Here is a 24,656-nt window from a genome sequence, read left to right on the forward strand (position 1 = left end):
AAGCTCCCAGTTGCTTAAAGATGTGCAGATCATACTCTGTAGATTAAGTTACTCCCTTAGGTAATTCTGAACTCTGAATTTGGACCAGTATATGATCCACTGCTACTGCACAGCATTTTAAGACTAAAAAAAATGATATTAGAGTTATGTAGTACTAAAAAAAAAGAAATCAAGAACCCTACTTAGAAGCATATGCGTTTACTTTGATCAGCCCTGTGTTAACAAGATCTAGTTTTCTAATTCTTGAAGAACTAGTTTTATTAAACTGTTTTACATTGTTGAATGATTAAAGGAGTTTACACCCACGAAAACTTGGTTTTCCCCTCCTCCCTTAAGATTTGCCTAAAACTGGTATTAGGATAAGTAGCATAGCTGAAGAGTAGGCATTTCTGGTTCATGACAGATTAAGTAATGCATATCCTGTAACAGCTCTTTAAAAATCATTAAAACACAAGAGTAAGCCTTCTACCGGATCTTTTGCAATCTGTAGAAATGGAAGTGTTTGCCTCTCTCTGGGGTGCAGAATTATTTTTAAGAGCATCAGAATTCAGGTATTTCCTGTTACGATTTGAACAATGGTCACCCAAGAGAAAATAAAACAAAGCAAGGTAAGAAGCAACCTGATCTCGAGGAAGAGCTTCCATTTCTATATCTTGTAACAGACACAGCCTCCTTGTTCATTTCAAGAAAGCTTGGTTCTTTTGTAAGCCTCCAGTTGACAGTAAACATGTGATATGATTCTCAGCGTTCACTCTAATAATGAATCCTTGCTGTGTAGAAAATCTACACTTATTTCTCCTTCTTTGAAGTGCTCTGAAACCAATTTATTCTGCTCTTCAGGAGGGTTAGGGGCCCATTTTTGGTGGTAGGGAAAACTGTATTCACTACCACATGATAAATTCGTATTGTTCTGACAGTCTTCATTTGAAGCAAGATATCTCATCCATGCAACTCCTATTCTATTCTGCACCTCACACTTCTTTTTAGTTACTAGAACATTGTCATTTCTGTATTGTGCCTAAAGCAGGAAGTAGATCAGCTAACACAGGACCTAACAGGAAGGAAGCAATCGGAGAAGCAGAACAAAGAATGCCATTGTCCTATCAAGCTACACATCTGCAAGTAGCAAAGACCAAGAATTGCTTAATGCAACAAACTCAGAGCACAAGATACATACTTAAGTTGATTTGGACGCTTAATCTGCTTTTATGTGACTTAAAAACAAAGTGAGGATTTAGTTTCTTGGGGATTACTTTTGTTACCACAGACCAACAATCAGCTAGTGCCAAGGTCTGCTACAACAAACAGTGTGCATTAAAGATATAAAACACTTTCAAAAAACAACAAAAAGTGTGTACATGGCTGGAGCCAAGGGAGCACTAACTTTTTAACTGCACATAACAGAAAGTTTTGCTGTCAACACAAGGAATGACTCCTGGTTTAGAAACTACCAGGAAAGGAATTTATTTTATTTTATTTATTTATTTATTTTTTTTTAAGTATAACTTCAGTTGTATGCATGCTGGTTTCTTCATTAAATCATTTATCCAAAGGACAAAGGCAGTTCTTAAGGTACAACACAGGACTGCTGTGGTTCTCAAAGCCTTTTTATTGGGACATAAAACAGGGCTCTGTATTTTACCTACTAACAGGTCTTTAACCTTGCACCAGGTATTAGCAAGAGATAAAAGATATGAAAGCATTGATGTATAGGAATACATCATCTTTACAGAAGATTACAGGTCTGTTTTTAGCATTCCTTAACTCAAGAAAACAGTCTTATTTTAACAGTACAGAAGTGAGAGAACCAGCCTTACCTAAACTCATCTTGCTGTTCTGCTAGCTGATCCACCAAAATCTGAAGTCGATCCCACCTCATCCGACTGCACTCTTTATGGAAGTCAAATGCTATGTATCTGTTCAGAGAAAGAAGCATCTTTCTAGATTAAATACATACTGCAATGAAGGTATCAGAAAAGGGAAGGACTGATCTATCAAACTGGCAGCGACAGAAGACTTGCTTTTCTTTTAAGAGAGCTTCCAGCATGCATCAGTCAGGATATTTGAGCACTGACAGAATTTCAGTGCCTGCCCAGAATTCCTCTGCCTTTTTGGATCCAAGCACACACACTGAACTTGCTCACTTACAGAGATACAGGTGTTGAAACGTAACATTTTCCTCTGGCATGAAGCAAGATACCTCAATGGCTCTCTACAAACCTAGTTCTGTTTGAACAGCTTCTCTGCCATAATAAAAATTAAAATCTTGTTCCAAGTCAGATGTTTAACAGCCAATTCATTTCTGATAAAACAGTGCTTAAGGTTAATGGTGTTTGATTTAACATTTATACATATACATTTGCTGTGAACTGCAAGGCATTAAGATCTTCCCCTTAAATTCTTGTAATCCAAAAGTTATTTGCCAATCTGTAAAGGCTATTGATGGGAAGAAAAATCACATACATGCATTGAAGACTCAAGTCATGTAAGTCTGGCAGGTAAATGCCAGTCAAAATTAAAAATAGAAAAAGGAATTTAGCAGTATTAAGAAAAAGTGAGAAACGCTTTTTTTTTTTTTAAAGACACAAACAGAGCAGAAATCCTCCCTACAAACACCCTGACAAAGTTTTACATATTGCTAGAGAGTCAGCTGGTGGAACTGAGAATAAAGATGCACAGAATTCCACAAACTTTGTACAGCAAAAATATCAATACCAGCCTAGTGCAAGTGTGAGAAGAGCACTCTTTTTTTTTCCAGCTCTATCTCCAATACTCTTTTACTCACATTTAGCACTCCGCTACTAAGCTAGCAACATAACCAAGCCCTTCTACCAGAAGCTTGTTCTATAGGGTATGATTTCCCCCCCCAAAAAAGCCAGAAGATCTCCAAACCACAGTTCTCATAGCATACCATTACTCCAATGCTGGCATTACCATGACCCTTGACCTCCCTTCTTTGCTTTGTCTCCCCTTTGTCCCATTTCCAGTCTCATGCCTGCTTAGCATTTAAGCTCTGAGGTAGGGGTACTGGTCACATGCAGGTGACTTCATAAAAATAAAACTAACAAACCAGCTATCTGGTGAAAGGATGAAGCATTAATCATTCAGCTCAGTTTTTAAACAGAGGAATGGATCATTTCACTTCTCACATACTTGACCATTCCATTTGCCATGCTGTTCACCATTTTTGCAAACGTCTGCTCAAGAGGCTTCTCAGAACCCTTTTGGTTAACCTGGAAATAAAGGAAAAACGACAGCATTATTTGTAAGCCTGCCTGAAAGAACAGCCACTTTCTCAGGAAGAAGTGAAAGCATACCAAGTTAACAATCATTTGCTTTCCGTAGCTGATTATTTGTGAGTCAAAATGTCTTTGGAAGCCATCCATCTAGAAAAGAAAGGAAATGTGATGACAGATTTAAGATGTGATTTACAAGAAATTCCTCTACAATCATCTTTTTGATGATACTGCATAGGCAATTCTATAACCAAAAAAACTGTTGTTCTCTATTGTGTTAGTATATTTCTGCTTTCATCCCCCAAGACCACGCAGCTCTCCTTAAGGCAGGCATGGATAATGAGCATTGTCCAACTACTAAAACCCTTGCAAACAAGAACCAAAGAGAAAACATTACCCTCACTATTGAACTTTTTTTTTTTCAGGCTCTGAACTTCTCTCAGGTAATACAAGGGCTCTTACTGCTACTTAAAAACAATATTGCCTATTTTTATTCATCTGATAAGTCTGCCACCCTATCATATCTACACAAGCCCAGAAATACATTGAGACCCCAAGACACAACAAGCACTCACATACATGATTTACTGACTTGCTGATCTGTGGCTTTGGTTTATACTTGAGGTTTGGTCTTTGAGACCAGAAAAAAGGAATTGATCCACGGGTCTGAAAAAGAATACATAAATAACTTTAAACAACAAAACTTACAAACTTACTTGCCATTTTAAAATAAAACGGGTTGGTTTAGTTTGTGTGTGCGTGCGCATATTTTTTAAATATTTAACCTACAGAAATACAGAAAGACTGACTTATCTATACATGCACATACCCCTTATGCGAGTCAGCAGCTCATTACACTGACTTTACCTGAACAAATGATGCTTTGCTCCCCTTGTAATGCACAATTTGTTCCGTTTCAACAAAGTTAGCTGCATGTCCTTCTGAATCAATACCTAAGTAGGAGAAAGACCTCATTAACCAGATCAGGCTAGCTGCAGAACAGCAACAACATAACAGCAAAAGGCTTCCTACCCTTCCCCTCTAAACACACAAAAAAGCATGAAAATACTATGGCTGCCTGAAGACAGTAAATTAAAAGTGCCTTTGGCAGAAGTTTAACATGATCTGTACCAAATTTAACTACTGAAGCGCAGTTGTGCTTACTGCATTTTGATAATTCCAGTCCTAGAAATTGAATAGGTTAATAGAAAATAAAACACAAGTGCCCTGACACTACAAAGGTGACACTACAACATCCATAATTCAGTAGCAAAGGTACTGCATAAACTGACTTATTTCTTCGAAAGCATGGTTGTTGGGACTCACACAGAGCAAATGAAGTAATTTAAACCATTTCCTTGTTCACTTTTTAACCTGAAACAATTAGAGAACATCACTATTCAGGGTTTCCCTGGCAGCACCAATGATGCTTTCAGTTTAGTTTACTGGTAGGCCAAAAGGGCTATCAAGCATTTGCATTTAACCCGTCAAGCTGGTAACCTCTAGGAGGAATAAAGAGACAATTAAAAAAAGAATATATCAGAACATGCCTCAGTTCCTCATACAGGTTCCTGTTTTTCTTTTGAAGCACTAAAGTATTGATATCAACTATTTTTATTCAATCCATTGTACAGCAATTGGTCTCAGAGGACGTGACATGTTTAAAAAAAAGCAAATTTCATCTAAAGTAAGAAAATTTATTTTACCTCTTACATAGTAGCGTACACCAGCCCTGAAACAGCTTCTTCTGGATACAAGCAGCCAGTCAAAACACTTGCCGTTAATAGAACAAGAGTGCATGGTGATAACTGATGAATATCAATAAGGAAAAAAAATCCAAACTTTTCTTAGGGTATTTTTACATATCAAGAAATAGTCAAAAATCTAGGAACCAAGTAATCACATTCAAAGAAATCTGTAAACATTTCTCATATCAATAATATGTAAACATTGAACTTGAGAGAACGTAACTTCGTAGTATCAGTAGGGGCAGCTCAAAATCCAGCATAAAGGGGATGTCACTGATGAACATACATTGAAACTGCTATAATTTTTAGGAAGTGGGACTTCCTAAAAGAAGATTAATCTGGCATTATGGTCCTAAGTATATCATTAAATGGACTGACCTCTGAAGTTCTATTCCTTGCCAATTCATCCACTTTATTAAGCTGTCTTAGGTTTCTTGTCCCTACCGCTTTTAACAAAAAGGACAACTTCAAAACTTTACATCAGAGAAGGCAATATCTTAGACTATTAAACCTTGTACCTGTAAGGTACAACATATACCACACTTAGAGATTCCAGAACCAGCAGTAAGGTAGACTGGCTTCCACACCAAGCGGGGGAATGCACACCAAGTCTTCAGTGTGAGCTTCTTAGGGAAGCATACTTTCCTGCTCAGGCTACATACCCAAAGTGACAAATGCACCCTAAGACTAAGTTTAAGCAATGAACAAAGACAGGTCATTAACAACCAATTTCAGATCCTTGCTGTGTTCTGCTTACAATTGCCTTTATCAGATTTACAATAAGTTATTCAATAGAGACCAGCATTCCCCATGAAGTTTCTCCAGGTTTTCACAGGCTTTCATCCTTTGCCATTAATAAGTGAAATCTGTAGCTTTAAAATAAGCACAAGACTGAACCAGGCAATTTCTGCAGGCAGCAGTGTTAGCATACCAGATCGGAAGCAATCAACAGAACCTCACACTAATATAAAATCCTTCTTGGAAGGAAAGAAAGGCTGCAAAGCCCAAACAACTTTAAGCAATCCAAAACATTTTGCTCTCCAGGAATGTAATGTAATATTCATCACTTTGTCTGTAGTCTGTCCCAACTTAAGTGTCAATTTGCTTATTAACTACATCCACTCTAAAAATGAAAAGACATAACTTACTGTTTTTAAGAGTTGCCTTTTTTTTTTGGGGGGGGGGGGGGGGGGGAGGGGGAGAGGAGGGAAAGGGAGAGGGAGTAAGGAGAGAGAAGGGGTAGCAACAAGGGAAATACTAGTGCCAGTTTAGGCTTCAGTTGATCGAAGTCTCAATTACTCAAGTCCATTATTTCTCATCACTGCAAGACCAGAACCCTGGTCTGGATAGCTGAACAAAATATATATAGAAAGAGATCTTTGATTTGATTTTAATGAATTAGCTTGTAGTGGCACTATTACAGTTCCGCTTAAGGCTCTTCACAGCATTTCCAGCACTAAAAACAGTTTGAATTCTTGGGTTCTCTAACATGTTTGGTTAATATGAGCAGTACAGCACCATGTATTACTCATGCTAATTATTTATATAGTGAAAGTAGGACAGAGGAAGGTGTTAATTGCAGTCTGCCAATTGCTAATTGCAATCCACCCAGACTCTTCCACCCAGGACCTGCAGAAGCAGGATATGGATTGGGTTGTTTTGACAGTTCCCTTTTGCTATCTTGCCTTGCCTCTCCAGCTACTCCCACAACATTTTTCATTAAATGAAGTCACAGGAAAGAAGGCCTGGAAGTTTGCCAGTTGCTAACAGCCCTACCAGAGCAACTGATGTAGCCTGGAAGCCATTCATTCCCTGCACACACCTGAGCTGCCTTTGCAGCAGAAGAGATAAGGAGAATGCTGCATAAATTATTGTCAAGTCTTATCCACTCCTTTTCACGCTGCCAAGTCAGAAGCAGGGACTTGCTGTTGATCATACACTGCATGAAGAACGTTGCTTCCAAAGAGCATTAGACCTACTTGCAGGACTACGCTCCCTCTCAGAAATAAACTCAGGACTGCTTTGCTAAGAAGGCTGCTACCCAAAGTGTGCAGGAAGAGCAGCCAGCTAGGAGAAGTGTTCCAGGAGCCTTCAGCACAACTACTCATCTTTTTATTCAACAGGAACATTCACAAGCATTCCTGAAGTCAACACTATTCTCCCTTATTTTAAATCCAGTGTAAATGCTAAGTGTAGGTATGCTTACAGCAAGATAAGAAGCACTAAGGCTGATGTAAGAACACTTCTGATATTCATCTTAACCTTTACTTCCTTAAAAAACAGTTATGCAAACTATGCCTGTAAAAATAAGTATATTAGATCTTAAAAGCAGAATATCCAGATGAGTTACCATGCAAATGGGCTCTCAGACTACATGTAGCGTTCGTATCTGAACAGATTATAGCCCAATTATGATATGATGTTGTTACATTGCCAACATCAAACTCCATAGCAAACAAAGCACCAAATTCAGCATTGAGCTTCACAGCATAAAAGGATACATCCATGCATCACTGGCGTAGCAAACCTGTGGATCTGAAACAAAGAAGAAAACCCCACACAATGTGTTTAAAAAATATTAAACAGCCAAAAAAGATTATTAACTAAGGTTTGTCTAAGAGTTTAAGATAAATCTACATGGTTGATATTCTTTATTTTTTAGGATGCAGTAATTCTTTCAGAGATCAGTTTAAAGACAGAAATAAGCTGCTTTGTTCTATACAAGGTGTTTACTCGTCTGCAAACATGCTAGATTTAAACCAGTCCACACTGAAAACCTTATATTTGCTGTATCTCAGCGGAAGGAAGTAAGCTGAGATAGCAGTTCGCAACACAAGACTTCAGTAAGGAATACTTCTTTGTGATTAATACTTGAAATGCTTGTTCCAGTATATTTCCCATCCTGCCACACCTGAATAACTTGCTCTTTCAATGAAGTTTAAAATTAAAATTTTCCAATGCTAGAAGTCAGAATTTCTGCATCTCATTACCTGCAGCTGTTACTATGGCAAACCACCTGTAGGCAGCATTAGGTCACGCTTCCTCTCACACATCAGTTATCTCCCTCTTCAACTTCCATGTCTTGCCTCCTACTTCTGTTTTCACCAGCCAGCCAGTTAGCTTTCTTTGCTCTTCCCACCACAAGTTCTCTCTCACTTCCCCAGCTTTGTTTGTATAACACCATCTAAACCATCTCCCCATTCATACGCCTCTGGAAGATGCACAACAGCTCTTTGCTCATTCGTATCTTCACATTCCAGAAGCAGTGCACAATTCAGCCTTTTTAAACAGCGCTTAACATAAAAGCACATCTCCACAGGTTACCAAGACAGAAATAGAAACTGCATCATGCACTTGCATAAATGGGAAGTACAGATAAAGAGAAAAGCTTGCTGTAGTGCAGACAATTCCGTAAGTTGAATACATTTCTAAAGCCTCCAGGAGGAAGGAACTTGGATCAGTCTGGCCACTGAGGTACTACAGGTGCAGCTCACGGTCCTACACTTGTATTTGCTGGACTAAGTGAATTCAGAAATTATGTTGTGTTAGTCTCTACTGGAAATATGAAGAATATGAAGTGTCTTAATCAAGTGTCAGCTTTATGACCTACTCAATAGGCAAGCAGAGTTTAAACTGCACTCAGAGAGGTGAGCTGAACCTTGCTTATACCTAAAGAAAAATTAGTAGTTATACTTCAAAAAGATGCTGTGCTGACACCGTGCTCATGTAAACTGAAAGCAGACACCTCTGAAGAGCCAGCTTTACTGTGTGTGCTATTGAGGACATTGACATAAAGTTGGAAACTTAAAAGTAGAAGACTGTCACTGTGTTCAACCAGAAGATATAACCAAGTTATGCTAGATTTCTATCTGAAATGAAAAAATTATAGGAAAATGTTGTATATTTTTAGTAAAAGTATATTCATCCTGTATCAACATAATCAATACAAAGGGTTTACCTCTGGTTGAGCAGCAAATTCGCGAAGAAGATGCCCATTCCACACAAACCGTGGATCTGCCTGCACCAAAAAAAAAACCACAATAAATCATGCTTTTAGAAACCCTCACTTGTTTATTCAACATAAGGGTAATACCATTATAACCATGCATTATGCAAGTTTAGATGTTTAGACAGATGTGCATGGAGGTGAAACACCCTTCTTTCACTAGTACCATTCATAGATCTTCAAATAGAAATCTGAATAAAATTAAGATTGTTAGAGAACAGTTCTCTCCCATCTTTGAGGGGGGTGTTACCAGACCCTTCAGATGTGCTAAGCCATTAACAATTCAGCTATAGCATCAGGAAAACATTCAAATTTGTTCTACATAAACAAAGCTCAAAGAGATTACCCCAAATTAAGAACAATAGCAAGGTAACATCCTTAAGGCGAGCAGATAGGGAGAGTGTTTATTACTGCATGCAGAACTCCTTATAATCCTGAGAATCAGAAGTTGAACAATAGTTGTAGCTGAAGAAAATATATTTTCAGCTGCATAAATGATTCTCTTCAACTTCATGCATTTCCTGTTCCCAGTTCACATCAAGGACGTCTTGAGCAAGTTGCTGAGCACATTCCAAAAAGCTAGCAGATTAGTCACCAGTGACATTTGCTGCAGAACAGAGAGCAGGCTCTAGGGAGATTGCACAAATCTCAACTCTAAGATGAGGTGGGCAAGACAATGTATCAATGAGGATGAGGATAATTCAAGCTCAGTGTTGGAATATTCCTTGATCTAACAGAAAAAGACAGAACTATCTGCCAGAAGATACCACAAGTAGGGTTTGAACTAGTCGAAGAACATGGCATGATGTGTTAGTGCCCTCATATTGGGGTTGTTTCCTTCTACTAGGACTGTTAAGGAACCCCCCCCCACACACACCTTTTTCACTTACAAGGTTTCAGCATTTTATTGCTTAGGCAGCTTAAACCTTGTTTATGCTGCACTATACAGTTATTTACCAGAATAAGAATTCTGGAACTCTGGTAGCACGATACAGTTTTAACTGTAATGTTAAATGTCTGGCTCTGCTGTCTTTAAGACAACATATTAAATCCATGCTTCAAACATAAGGAATCAGCATAGTTTAAACAGAATACCAGTGCCAAGAGCTATAAACTTGCAGTTTTGTTCCACATTATCCTGGAATAATAGAATACAAAGAAAAAAATACCTTTCCCCACACATTCACTTGTCCCTCCTCCCCATTGCAATTAGAAGTGTTTAATATTGAAAGCAAACTCCATCTCAAGTTTTTTTTTAATTCATTTAAATCAGACATCTCAGAAAGCACTTCTAACCTGCCTGATTTAAATGTCTGACACCACATTCAAACAAGTTTCTAAAACTTGATGTTGCTAACAAGCTATTAAACTTGAGTGGACGAGTATGCTCATCTGTAATGGTAACAGTAACAGACTTCTGTACTGAAGTAGTACACACCAGCAATTCCCAAGCTTATTCTAGACACACCATGAAGCAGACTTGAACTATAATTTTATTTAATGTACTTTGCACACTTGTTTGGTTGCTTTTTGCTTCCTGCTGTCACAGCTTCTTAATCAAGAGAACTGCTCCAGCACAGCTGGACTGACAAGATCAGAGATAGTATAGCTTACAGTTTAGCAATATAGAAGTGGGGGGGAAGGGAAAACACTATTATAAGATTTGTATTTAATCAAGACATGAATCCATTTCACAAATTCAATGATTAAAATAAAGTCATTTTTACTTTAAGTGAGGGTCATGCTAAACGATAGCAGATGGTATTAGTGCATATTAGATCACTGTTAAAAAAGAGAGCAGGAAGTCTAGGTTCAAGTGCAATGGGGCAATCTCATCCTAAACTTTTTGTAAGCTTTTAGTTTGTGATTTAACGCCAACCACATAAAATAAACTTATGCCATGCAGACTGATTGACAACATCTAAGAGAGATAGAAAGATGAAATACTTACCCTCTCCAATAGGCTCATTTCCTGGAACTCTGGGCTGGTGTTGGCTAACCGTTGCAGAGTGTGTGTTAAATCGTAAGTTGTTGAGAAGTAAAATCCATCCACACTCAAAACATGACTAAGCATTGACAAAAATACTTTATTGTCCTGTAACTGTTGAGAGGAAAAATAGAAGTTGTTATTCATTACTGTCAAAATACCCTACTCTTACAAGCTAGTTTCCCTGAAAACCATTTATTTAAAAAAAAAAAAAAAAGACAAGATGGGAATGCAAAAGAAAGGCTACAAAACTTACTGTTAAAATTATCCCAATAACTAATGTGTTCTGACTCATACTGATTAATCTCGTTCCTTTCCCGAAAGAAGAATCATATTCCCTTTCAGCTCTGATGGTTAGACACTTATCTACTCTTTATCAATCCACAACATATCTATTTTTAAAAACCTTCACCCTTTTCCTCCCTCTCAAAATCAATTTGTCCCTGCTGGGTAATTATGTAATTGAACAATTCCATAAATTAAGCAATGTAGATAATTAGACGTCGGCAAGGCAGCTTATTTCAGAGACTGTAAGAATAGCAAAGCTAAGAGAAAGATGCAACAGGAAGAGGGTTTTGGTTTTATGACTGGCTTGGGAAGACTGCTTTGTAACAGCCTGCACAAAATGCAGCACTAGAACACCTCTGCAGTACAGCAGGCAAGCAGAGTCTTCATTAAGGCCCCCAGGGGAGGAAAAATGATAGAGGATTCAGGAACAAGAACAGATACAGCACAACAGACCACCTCATCCTACCATATTCTACCATCCTAAAAGGGGGGAAAATGCCCAAGACACTGATCAAACTCAATGGGACTGATACTCTAAATTGCACAACGTTAGTTGGTTATCTCAAATGACATCACTTTATATACATCCACACCCAAATATTCCAACAATTAAAGTAGTCTGAAGAAATCAGAAGTACAGTTAAAAAAGAGATTCTGAAAAAAAAAACACAACTTTTGTAGTTTTTTTGTAGTCCTGTGGTAATAAGGATCAACATAAGCAATTCCTCCCCACCCCCCAGTCAATCCACTTCTACCTGAATATCAGTTAAGTGCAGCATGGTCTTCTTGTAGGAGAGGATGTCAAAGTCTGTCGCTTTCCAAATTGCATGACTGAAAATCTCACCTACTTTCTTCTTTTTTGTTATTACAATAAGATACGTGCCTAAAAGTCAAATAAAATTAAAGTTAATACGTACTTTTTTTTATTTTAAGAAAAGCAGCCTAGAACCATAGCAAAAAAAAAAAAAAAAACCACAACAACAAAACAGAAACCAATATGGAAGAGCAAGGTTTCCTCACATTCCACCTAGGACTTTGTTTCTCTTCCAGCCCCTCAGTGCTGTGAAGAACAAACACACTTGCTAAGCTACCAAGCTTCTCTGTATTCCCAGATCTTTAACTACTTAATAAGTTTAAGGAATTTACAAAATGGACAAGGAGAAACAAGTAGTCAGCTACAATTACTAGGAGTTTGATCAAAGCTTTTAGCATTTCAAATGTAGAAAGTGGCCAATGGATCTGTGCTTCCCAAATCAAGCTCAAGGCAAGTCACAGACATACCAGAAACATGCTTTAGGATTCCAGAAGCCACCTCACCTTAGGCTAAAAAAATTGTACTAAAATGTTCAAAACAGAGCAGAGGAGGGGTTTCGTTTTAATAATTTAAGAGGGCAAGTCTACCGGTTGCCTGGTTGCGTAAGTAACAAAGCGAAAAAGAGCCTACATGACACTACACTAAAAACAACTGATTTACACTTGCTGGAAAATGCAATATAGCTTTATTTTGGTGCCACCTTGTTTCTGAAGAAAAGATTTCTTGAGACAGTACACTGACAGAGAAAAAAAAATATCTTTCATACATCACATAACTATTAAATGTTTACTCCAAGCTTCATTTGAATAAACCAATACACAGGCCATGAAGAAGCACAAAACCATAAAATCTAGTACTTCAGTAAAACATTTGAAAGAAAACAATGGCTAAACGTACAGCTTGCAACATGAATTCTTTCTGCTTTGGCAATTCGATTTTTTTATTAGTTTACCTAGAGACACAAGTTTTACGAGCAGGTTAATTATTATATCAAGTATCTAGCCTATTTAGTCAGTTGAAGAACAAGTCCCCACCCCACTTTTTTTTTTTTTAAAAAAAAAAACACAACTCCCCAGCTCTAGTTTTTTTATACTATTTGTTTTGGTGGAATATTCAAGCACTTAAGAAGCCTCTAGTATGCTTGCATCAAAGTATAAGTATTGCTTTTGGTTGGTATGTCACAAGCATCCAGGTATCTTACAAAACAGGGCCTTTTGTTCACCACTTTGCCACAAAGATGCTGTACAAATAGGGGCATTTAATCCAACATGAATGTTCAATATTGTCCTTCCCTGTTTGAGTATGTGGCCTTTGCTTTGATATTTCAAACATTTCAGATACTATTCCATCACTTTTTCCCCTCGTACTCTAATAGGGGAAGAATATTCATGCCTGTTAGAGATGCTGCTGGATATTGAACCAGCCTTGCAGTTACCAGATAACAGTGAAATGCCTAACCATGCTTAGCTAAACATTAACTCATCCAATCTGTAGTTGACAGCTGTATTTGACAGCGCCAGGCTTCGGGGAGTGTGAGGGAAAAATAGGCTACTGAAGAAAATTGCATGTTCTGGTGCAATATTCAGTCAGATGAGTGAAAGTCATCACCAAACCCCAAGTTGTGAAAGTTTCCCTTTGGGGCAGTGCAATTTTAACACAACCAGGGCTTGCCAAGCGTTACACTGCTCTTGCTCTGCAATTCTTGTTCAGAATATGAACATATCAAGTTGGATTGTTTAATCCTGTCAGAAGTCACCGTATTTAGCACGGTGAAACTTTGCTTCAGTTGAAAATACCACAAAGATCAAACTTAATTCTTTTCTGTGTGTGGAGGCCTTCAGTCAGTATTTTCCTTATTACATCATTTTTCAGACTACGTTAGTTTCAATCTCTTAAAAAAAAGTCTACCCACAAAAAAATCTTTTGAATAACAGTGATTACTCTCCTGGAAGCTTGGACCTCATGTATCATACTCATTTGTAGCTGTGACTGTTTATATCCAAATACTGCTATTATGAAATAAGCATGGGCAGCTTGTTCTTACCTTATCCTGTAACTCCCTAGGATTTTCTAATTGAAAGAAAACATATGGATTGCAACAATGCTGAATGTCCTTCAGACTTGTAAAAGTTTGAATACATTCATTAGCTGAAGAGCTGCATCCTAAAGACTCTACCACTGTCACTCAGTTATTTGTGTAGCAACATTGACTTGAAGTCAAGCTTCACAACAAAATACGCCACTGCTGCATTAAATCCTCCAGCTAAGATGAAAACAGAACTTCATCTACAGTTATGACAGATATTTAGGAACGCATTTCAGTTGCATGCAAATATCAACAAGCTGTCAATTACCCCTATTTTTAGAGCAGCTATGGATTTAAGAGTGTCATGAACATTCATGTCAACTATATTTGGAGATCTCCATCCTCCAGCAACCACAAGAAGCCACCATGCTGAATAAAACATACCAGATACCCACAAAGACTATTTTTGTCCTTAAAGCTTCCTTAGCGATGTATTTTCCCCAAGTATTTTTGATGAGTGCAGTTCTGCTTTGCTTACCTGCCACCAATCGTATTGTTCCCAAGATACCATATATAGGCCTTGTAACAGCAGAAGGGGGAACATCTTTTTTAACTGGAAAAGAGAGTCAGAAACAAAACATATCAGAATTTCAGACTGTTTTGTGACTACATTGGAAAACTAAGTCTGTCAAAGCTTCTTGGCCAAATCAAGTTTTGCCTGCATTGGAAGCAATGCATCAGAATTTTAATGGCTGATGGGAAAAAAATGATGTGGAAGCACTAACACAATTTGTTATTTTGTTCAATCGAAGTAGTCATTCAATTGAATGAATTTAGACTCAATTCACATGATAGTAGAGCAAGTAGACTCCTGATCAATGTATTGTCCTGCCAGCTTCCAGAAGCTTTTTGTTTTGAATCCATCAGGACACCAAGGACAAACAAGCTACAAGTGCTTGCGACTCCTACTTTTGATTACTTCTACTTAGCCTGTTCCCATTTCAGAAGTCTTAGTGTGCTCTTCCATCTCTCTCTGCAGCACTACCAACAAAAGCACAGATGTGGCAGGGAATACAGTTTCCAAAGAACATACCAAAACACAAAAGGTATCCAACTGTCAATTGCAACTGCTAACATATTAATCTTTCCTCTACCCTCTACTCTGGAACAGGGGAATCAATATTAGAGAAGTTAAACACAAAACAACAACAAAAAAAACAAAAAACAATCCAGAGTTAAGTGTTTTTCCTGACTCCAAAGTCCAGAGAACAGAGACAGTGCTTGATTTTTTTTGTGCTTTAAACACCTCACAGATTCATCTCGTAAAACAGGAGTAACAGAAACAGACCTAGACTAACAGAAAACTTCAGAGAGCTGTTTTAACAGTTTTGAAGGGAAAACTTTCAAGCTGACATACTATACTAGAACACCAAAAACAGGGGTATGTGCACACTGCTTTTATACAAAGAGGTCTAATAAAAAGGAAAGGAATTACTGCTTTTACATCAGTATTACCAGTCTCTAAACAGACCGAAGTGCTACAATATTACTGAGGTAACAACTCCCAAAGTATCAAAAAGGGAAGTCACCCATAACCTTAACTTCAGTGTCATTAAATGCAAGTTCTTTGATTTTTTTTTTATTGTTAGTTTCATATTCTTAAAGATATATTAAACATTAGCACGCTGAAGACATCAACATGCCTAAGACTACCTGCACAGACATTTGAATCCGTATTCACAATAGAATTAAGTTTACAGTGAGGTTGTTGATGTTCATTATTGTTTATTTTACTGCTGTTGTTTCTAAAGGCTTTTTAAAATTCTGGTTTCGGTGCCAGATAAAAACCAGCACTGAGATCATTTGTCAGACGCTGAAGAAGCCCAGCATTCAACCCTTCCCATGCTTGATTTTGGGGTTGCAGCACCAATCCCAACTAGTCTGGATGAGTCAGTTCGCACCGGTGTGAGTGACAGTTTTACTGAGAACAGGCAGGAGAATTACCCTGGTTTCCCACAGCATAAATTCCCCAGGGAGAAGGCATCACAAACAAAGTTATTTGCAGGACAGAATACAAAGCACTATTTATAGAACACCCTGTTTTAAGTCCCTAAAGATAAAAAAAAAAAAAAAAAAACTTTCAGTACCAAGGTAAGTTTCTGAAGATCTTCTGGGAGTGCCTGGAGCAAAATAACAGACCAAAGGACAAAGAGGCTTTGTATTAAGAGGCACTGGCAAGGGAAGTACCTGTAAGAGTGACTTCTGTGGAGACTCTATCGATAGCCAGCACATCATCTGCTCCATCATCACAGGCTTCCACATAGAACTTCTCTGGTGTGATGTGCCTTTAATAGAATGAAGAGGGAAAAAATACATATATATATTTTAACTTTGATTAGGCTCTTTACTACCTAAAGACAGAGCAAATATAAACAAATCCAATTTTAAACCTTGATTCAGCTAAAAAAAAAAAAAAAAACACAACGAAATTCTCATTTGATTACTTCCTAACAGTCACTGTTGCTGGCAGTGTATAAAAAACGAATCAAAATAATCAGTTATTGAAAGACCCTTGGCTTGTTTAGCAAACATAATCCTCCTCTGTGAGGCTGGAAGCTGAGGACATGGAACTGGGTTTGTGTACATACTGGTCCACTGTACGATTCACGTAAGCTTGAACTTTGTCACTTCAAAAGCCCCATAAAGCAGAACAAAGATTAAAAAAAAAAAGGAAACTAAACAGAAACTAGCACACCACATCCCTGATGCAAGCCTAATAAACAAAGAGTCATGCTCAAGGCAACAGAAACACATTTCACAGTAGAGTCCTCTGAGCATTGTAAAAAAAAAAATCCACTAGAAATGGCACAGGAAACACGGGAGAAGTTAGTCAGCAGCTTACTGAAGGTGTTCCAACGTCACCAGCCCTGGCTTTGTCAGCCCAGCCTGCGACAGGGCTGCGGCAGCCTGTCCTGCACATGCACCATCCAGGGCATCACACGAACACCACAGACATCCCGCTCTGACTTCAAACCCATCTTTTCTTCATGCAAACCACATGCAGGACAACCCCAGATGGAAAGCGTTTCAGAATGCTTCCAAGAATTGTTTAAAAGTGTCTGCTGAGACACTAAGGAGAAGCCAGACGATCCGTACAAGAAGACAGCTCTGCAGAACGGACTTTCAGCTGTGGGAAATGCTAAACCAAACACGCACGCCCCTGAACCGATGGTCTTAACTCTTAAATGTCTCTTAGTTTGAGGCTTGATGAGACTAAGGGTCAGAGTTTTAAACACTCTTCTAGAAATTTACTCAGTGGGACAGCAAATATTTTTAGGTTGTTTCTCTCTATGAAGATCTCACATTTCTTCACATCTTTTATAGTTTTTTTTGGTTGGTTTAAATCCTTCAGAGAGCTGAATTGGAATTGTGATTTAGGTCAGAGGAGCCCTCAGAGCCCTGAAGGACCACTTCCCAGGCCCACCTCCCCCTTGCCCAACTTCTGTGCTGTGTCCACCTTCAGAGCTGCCCCCTTTTTCTTGGGGGAGCTTTGAATCCCCAAGGCCGGCCGTTCCACAGCCGCTGGGCACCTAGAGGAAGGTCAGGAGACACCAACTGCTTATCTGAATTTAGAAAATGTGAAAACAAACTCATTAATCATTAACTGCTCCTCGGATAATTAACTTCATTAATTAAAATCTGCCTGCCTCTCCTAACGTGGAGGAGGCCTCGACAGCATTCCCCTTCTACGTCACCCTTCTGAATCTTCTGTGTACACGAGATGCCCTGAAGTCCTTCATCTTCAGAACTAAAACCACAGACACGCAACTTGCTGCTCACTGAAGCCTTAGAATTACTTTTCCTTCCTTACTGCTTCTGTTTTTGATGAAGTGCACGAGAGAACCCCGTGCCTTTAACAGGGTCTCAGCACAGATGGGAGCAGTTTTTACAGTGAACACCAAACAAGCTTATGAAGATAGAATAGGAGGACAGGCTTAAGGACATTTCTAGGTGCTTAATTTGTTAAGGAACGTGAGAAGAACCCAGGATATCCTATTTAAGGTGCATTTTGAATCCTAATGCGAGCTGGCAGGAGGTAGTTGTCAACCTTTCCCTCCCCCAGGAGAAAGCCACATAACTCCTGCTGGTTTCGTTAACCAGCCAGGTGTTGCTGGGAGGTCAGCTTATTCACAAGTCTCCACCTAAAAATAATAGGAAGAGACCCTGGGAAGGTGAATATTGGAGCTTTGTGCCTTTAACATGATGCTTCTGCACCCTCACTGAGCCAGCTTTATCTGAAGTGGAAAGATCTCTCTTAACCTAGGCTGCAAGTGGTGCCTCGATACAGAGCAGCTACAGATCCCAACCGTGCTCCTCTTTCCGTGATCACTACTTCTAAGAGCTGGTCTCTGCATTTCAAAGTGTAATAACACAGGTACAAGTGTGTTGTGTTCAGCGCTGAGACCCACCTGTGCGGTAGTTAAGTCTGATTTCCAACAGCTGGGAAAAAGCTTGCAGGTATGGAACGGTTATTATAAAACCAAATTGATTTAGTAATCAAGGAGAACTTCTCCCTGAAGACCATGAAGCCTTTCAGCCTCATTATCCACAAGTTAAGGAAGATGAGAGAACGAAGGCTGCCAGCACAAATTCTGCCTGGCCTCTCAATTGATTGTTAGACCAGAACCCGCTATTTCTCTCTCAAATCCCAGTCTGCATTTTGTCCCCTGCTCTGCTGTTCCCCCTTCTAGTTTTTGATCACCTTCTCTTACACAACACCTGTACATCTCTCTTGGCTTACACTATGCTTTGCTCTCCAGACGTGTAAAGAAAATAAACTTTGCAATCAAAATCCTCCTTCCCGTGGTTTCCAAGAGGAGCACTGGTGACAAGGCTGTCATGGGGAACATCAGACAAGTGCTCCCTGTTTGCAGCTGAAGGGACCCAAGTGGCTGCAGGACTGAGCAGCCTGCAGCCCACTGCAACAGGCTCGCTGATGACAGCTTCAGGTGTTTGTCTTCTGGAGTTTTCCAGGGGGAATCACGCTGCCAGCCTGACTTGAGAGAGCCTGGGCACTTCTCAGACACTTGGCCACTGCAAGCTGCCTGAAATACACCTGTACAACACAAACTGAAAAGCTTCTGTCTTTTAACAGATACAAAATGTTGAGTCCTTGCTTCAGAAAGAGTGGGAAAATTAGCGCTCTTCCAAGTTTTTAGCAGGAAGGTGCTTCGCTTTCAGTCCTTCTGTGTAAATACTTGGAAGTTTCCTAAAATAAATGTAATTGAGGAAGAGGCCAAGAATCAAGGAGGTTTCTGCCCAAATGCCAATTTACAAAGTCACCTATTACCCAAAGTAGGCTAATAGCCTCATCCTAGTTGAGGTGACCTTTTTCAATTAAGATTGCTACAGCTGAGGTGATTGCCTCCTATTTCTCTTCCACAGAGGAGGCTGAGGAACATCCATGCCAGAACAGTGTTTTTTCCCCTCAGTACCGAGGCACCAAGTCCGTGTGCCTATCGCCAGCTGATGGAGAGAACACGCATTTACTTCAGTGATCTGAGAAGATATTAGAAGGCTGAGAAATGGATCGTTCATAATAAAGAATGATTCTGTCTGCAAATCCCAACTTTAATGAAATAGATAATAAAGATAAGAATCCAAATGCTAGTGTTATATCAGAAATAATGAAAGAGAGGCTGCAGCATTTTCTAGAAGCCCATAATCTCTGCAGTTCCTTATGAAACTCATTTTCATATACCTACATGAAACCACACAGAGAGCTATCCTCCATCTTTGTATGGCCTTCAGATTTGATCCTAGAGCCGTCCTTGTCCTTGTGATGTTGTTACTGCTGTCTATAACCATGCAAACCAGCAAGAAATCTTACCAGCACTATCTTGCTTAAAAGCACATAAAACCTTCACAGAGTTTGAATTCCTCCAATTCAGCTTCCTTTATACAAGGAATGACCACCACCATCGCAGACTATTTCTCAGTGTTGCTAAGAGCAGCGATAAATGGAAGCATTCAACACTGACAGCAGAGCTCATGACACTCAAGAAAAGGTACTGAAGCACTGCACCTAACGAATTCGTGTTTCAAGTATTTTTAAAGTTGATTTGGATCTCATCTGAAAGGCTCCTTCCTATTCAGGAACCCATGTGCCAAGAGATAGGTCTGCTAGATTCCGCTCTTACAATTCAAAGCCGAGGAAGCAGCATCTGCAAGCTGTTTAAAGACGGCTCAGGAGGAAAACAAGGCACAGCCAGACATCAGGCTTTTAGCTGGAGATTAATGAAAAGACATCATTTTAGCTCATGTTGCTGAAGAAGCAATCAAAAGGAGAAAATATGCAAAAAGGGTGCACAGAGGCTACAATTAAAGAGTGCTTTCAGCAACCCTGCTTTTAGCGAGCAAAAAGAAAATTCAGATGAACTCCCACTAAAATTTAACCTTTTGGTTTTCTAGTTCCTCCAGCTCAGGCACTGCTGCTACCTCTTCTGAAATCACGCTGGGCATTGGCATGAGCGCTTCTCCCAGTGCAGTAAGTGAAGACAAAACTAAGTGGTTCTAACGAAATTAGTCCCCATACTCCCCAAAGCTGGGCCAAGCATCACAAGGAAAGGGTTGATTTTTAACATAGGAGAAACAGAAGAAAAAACACTGCTTCCTTACACCAACCAGCAAGTTGGCTTCCTCTACAGTTAAGTGAGACAGTCTTCAGTTTGTGCTGTGAAGTTTCACTTGCTCTGCTTTATTACGAAGCAGCGTTGTACAGCATGAACATGAAACAGAGCTGCATCCCACTTTTTAATTTGGCTGATCCAACAGACAATGCTCATGCCGTAGCCGAGCACAGAGAGCAAACCCATCACGGTCTAATGGCCACTAAAGATAGCGCCTCACTCAATATCACTTAAGCCTTCTAGCCCTCAGCAGCCAAACCCTTCCTTCAGTAATTGATTATTTCACCATAAATACTTAACGTTACCCTAATGCAGGAAGCTGGTAGATGTCAGCCTCTAAATACTGGAACGAAGCGAGCCAGGAGCACGTCCTGTACTGCGCAGCAATGCATTTGCTGTGCTCAAGGCACCGAGCGGTCTGCAGCGAGCCGTAGGAAAGGCGTTACTAGCAGCAGGCAGTCCCAGCAGCGAGTTAAGTAACAGCACTAACACGCTGCTGCTCCCAACCCTCCCGAGATTCCAGCTTTTCTAGGTGAGCAGGTGCTCTCATTATACACCCACCATAAATGTTATTCCTTGGGCAGAACCAGCTCAAGGAACTGGAACGTTTCCATGGAATAATAATTGCAGGGAAGAGAAGGAGCATAATCCTAGGAGGTAAAGAAACCACCAATGGAAATACCACCGAGAAAACAAACGCCATATTAAAGGCATCACTTCCTAACAACTATTTGCAATTGTCTTTCACTTAAGATGACAAATAATTTACCGCACAACTTAATGTCCTCCTCAATCAACAGCCTCGAGCATCATGACAGATGAGGCTAGGAGGAAAAAAAGCGTAGCAGTTCTTTCTGGAAGCGTTACCCAAACTCTGAAAGCTCAAGTTAGAGAAAATAAAAGCCAGAAGACAAAACGCACTTTTGGACTTCTCCCCAGATACAGACAGGTGGAAGGCGGTGTCCATACACAGCAGCTCCTAATGACTGACCAGGACTTACACAAGACATGTGAGCATAGCGATGTGCAGGAGGAGCGAAATTTGAAACACAGCTAGCGTTGAAGACCCTTATGATGCTTCAAAAATCAGCAAAATAAAGGTTTCACTCCAAAAAAAGTTTTTAAGCGAGCTAAAACAACAGCTGGAATTCTCTCTATTCTCCAGCCAGCTTTGCCAAACAGTTTTTATCGATTAACTGAACTGGAGGCCCTACTACCATCCACCAGCTTGCTACTTGCAATGGCTGTTTGATTTTTTTCCAGTTTCTCCCTGAGGAAGAAAAGTCAGCACAGCAGTGGCATAGGCGGCAGATAAGCAGAGCACCATTTTGGGGTTAATATTCCTCCCCCAATGCCTGGTGGTAAAGGTCAACTAGCCCATGAGAGCTTGACAGCACCTGCAACACTTAAACAGCCTGAAGATGCCGGTCAGGACAAAGATTTTGTGTCACCACTTGTGATAACGTGACCCAGAAGAGGCTGGTGTGCAGGGCTAGAGCCTGCAATGGCAGCGACAGAGGAGCCCTGCAGGGCACAACACAACCCCTGAGGCTCTGTGCAGGGCCACTCGGCTACAAAAAGTGAGTTAAAGGAAGCCTACTACCACTGATTTGAGCCAAGCCCGGATTTCCCCAGAGCACGCTCTCCCTTGACCTTGCCGAGCTGGTAAGTTTGGCTCATCAGCGAAGTTACGGCCTCTCTCCCTTACAGCTGGTGGGCAGCCTGCAGGCATTACCGCAGCTTTTTGCGAAGATAGGAAGAAAAGCCTGGTTTTCAAAAAAAATAAAACAGTTCTATTTTCAAGCACATAGAGAAAAAAAAAAAAAAATTTATTAATTCGCTGAGCTGCCTTTCGCACGGTCACCGACGGGCTGGTGCCGGGAGGGGCCCCTGGAGGTCATCCTGCCCCAAACACGGCACCTCCGCGCCCTCCCTTCGGCCCCTCACCGCCCCCCGAGCCCCCCGAGCCTGTTCCCCAGCCCGGGCCCGCGGTGCCAGGCACACCCACCCCCCCTCCCGAAACCCCAAAACCCCCAAAACCCCCACACCCCTCCCCCGCCCCGCTCCCCTCTCCCCCTCACACCCCACAAGAGGAGCCCCGGGGCGCTTCACCGCCGCCCCTCAGCCCCAACGGCCGCCCCAACGGTCACCCAACGGCCGCGCCACTCACAGCTCCAGGCTGCCGTAGGCCGCTGCCGCCGCCGCTGCTCCCGCACCCGCCGCTGCCGCCGCCATCCGGCCCCGCCGCCTGCCACAGCCCCAGCCCCGGCCCCGGCTTCAGCCTCGCCCCCTCCGCTCCCGTCCCGGCCCTGCCCGGCTGACGCGGCCCCGCGGACGGCGCCCGGCGCAGGACAAACCGCCCGGGGGGGGGTGCGTGTGGGGGGGAGGCACCGCCCGCGGGGGGGCGGGGAAGGCGCTCGGCGGCACCGCCCGTTGCTCCCCCCCCCCGGGGCTCTGTGAGGAGAAATTCGGCGGCGGCAGCAGAGTTGCCAGAGCAGGGCCAGTGGCGCAATGGATAACGCGTCTGACTACGGATCAGAAGATTCTAGGTTCGACTCCTGGCTGGCTCGGCTGTGTTTTTTCTGGCATAATTTTTTCCCGTTCTTCTTATTCTTTTGCATTATTATTTTTATTTTGTTTTATCTCCTCCCACTTTTCAGTCCTCGCGCATGAAATAATTTCTTCCCCGACTCCAACCCGTGACTGCTGCCACCATGGGCGCTGCCCTCAGCAGCCCCCCTGTGGCACCTCTGATCCCCCCCTCACCCGCTCCAGCGCCCCGTGTCTGTAACCCCCCGGCTTCTGGCAGCTTCTCACACGCTGGCCCCTCACCAAGGAGATAGAGCAGCCCTTTCGAGCTCGCCTCATGGAGCTGGAGCCCCCCCAGCCCATTAGGGTTGCCTCAGGAAAGCCACCGGGGCTCCCTGTGGGCCCTCCTGCATCTCCCAGAAGAAAAATGCAGCCCAGGGTCACGTCCATCACAGCTCCTCAGCACTCAACAGCTTCTTCTATGGACTACAGCAAAAGCCAAGGCCTTCAAAGGAACTGGAGACCCCAACGAGGAGGTTTCCCTCACTGGGCCAGGGATGAAGGGAGCCAGGATTTCATGGCACAGCTTCCCCCCATCTGCTCCAGGTGATGACCAGTGCAACCAGGATTTTAGGAAAGACTTCACGCCGATCGCTTCTGTTTGGTATCGTCTTTAATCACTGAAATCACAACAGGCCAGCAGCTTTGCCACTGCCAACCTTCATCCTTTACAACAGCACAGAAGACCAGCGGGCTGTACTCACACCTGGCTGCGGCAGGTTACACCAGCAGGCACCCTAATAAAACGCTGTCTCCTGGAGTTGCCTTTTCAATGAGACAAAAAATAATAATGCTAAAAAATAATTAGTACCACTCAGTACCATTAGCTGGGCTCTGAGCTTGCTTTCCAGACACAGAAAGCCACAGGCTGTGTGCCACAGCCCTGCTGTGTGGGGATGCGGGTGGCTGCCAGCGGGGCTGAAAGCTGCAGGAGGGGTGTCCCTGTGTCCTGGTGGGTGTCCCTGTGTCCTGGTGGGGTGTCCCCATCAACCACTTTCACAGGGCTCCACACCTCTGCTGTCCATGCAGGGACAGCTTTCTCCCAGCCCTCAGCTTGTCTGAGCAGGCCGCTCGGTGCTTGTTGCTTCACGGGTGTCTGGCCACCCTGGAAGAAAACAGGGTGAGGATTTTTACTGTGAAAACCCTCTGTTTGCTGCTCTTTAGGAAAAGGAGCAGTGAGCTGGGCTCTGTCTCGCTGCTCACCACAGGCAGGCAACAGCCTGATGGCCTTCCTTAGTCGCACCTCATGCTGTTGTGCAGTTATAGTGGAGAT

The 24,656-nt window shown here is 41.5% G+C and overlaps 1 protein-coding gene and 1 non-coding gene across 3 annotated transcripts in view; one reads left to right on the top strand and one right to left on the bottom strand.

Annotated features, from left to right (window-relative positions):
• Window positions 1–23,140, bottom strand: part of SACM1L (SAC1 like phosphatidylinositide phosphatase) — a 28,794-nt gene extending 5,654 nt beyond the window's left edge. Inside the window, exons 1-13 of one of the 2 annotated variants that reach the window (XR_011093973.1) lie at window positions 22,965–23,140; window positions 16,353–16,450; window positions 14,644–14,718; window positions 12,021–12,148; window positions 10,942–11,091; window positions 8,943–9,002; window positions 7,486–7,519; window positions 4,943–5,044; window positions 4,104–4,189; window positions 3,816–3,902; window positions 3,318–3,386; window positions 3,154–3,233; window positions 1,818–1,916 (exon numbers count right to left, since the gene is read on the bottom strand). Coding sequence is in view for 1 of the 2 variants with exons in the window: in XM_068674619.1 (XP_068530720.1) it covers window positions 1,818–1,916; window positions 3,154–3,233; window positions 3,318–3,386; window positions 3,816–3,902; window positions 4,104–4,189; window positions 4,943–5,044; window positions 7,486–7,519; window positions 8,943–9,002; window positions 10,942–11,091; window positions 12,021–12,148; window positions 14,644–14,718; window positions 16,353–16,450; window positions 22,965–23,029 (1,133 nt within the window). In the remaining variant the exon portion in view is untranslated. The remainder of the gene's footprint in view (window positions 1–1,817; window positions 1,917–3,153; window positions 3,234–3,317; window positions 3,387–3,815; window positions 3,903–4,103; window positions 4,190–4,942; window positions 5,045–7,485; window positions 7,520–8,942; window positions 9,003–10,941; window positions 11,092–12,020; window positions 12,149–14,643; window positions 14,719–16,352; window positions 16,451–22,964) is intronic. The other variant, XM_068674619.1, reaches the window with a different exon arrangement.
• A 151-nt stretch (window positions 23,141–23,291) lies between these two features.
• TRNAR-ACG (transfer RNA arginine (anticodon ACG)) lies at window positions 23,292–23,364 on the top strand. Its single transcript has one exon. It is a non-coding gene; the product is annotated as a tRNA-Arg (tRNA).
• The last annotated feature ends 1,292 nt before the right edge of the window (window positions 23,365–24,656 follow it).

Source organism: Anas acuta, chromosome 2 (assembly GCF_963932015.1).
Source record: "Anas acuta chromosome 2, bAnaAcu1.1, whole genome shotgun sequence".
Taxonomy (NCBI): domain Eukaryota; kingdom Metazoa; phylum Chordata; class Aves; order Anseriformes; family Anatidae; genus Anas; species Anas acuta.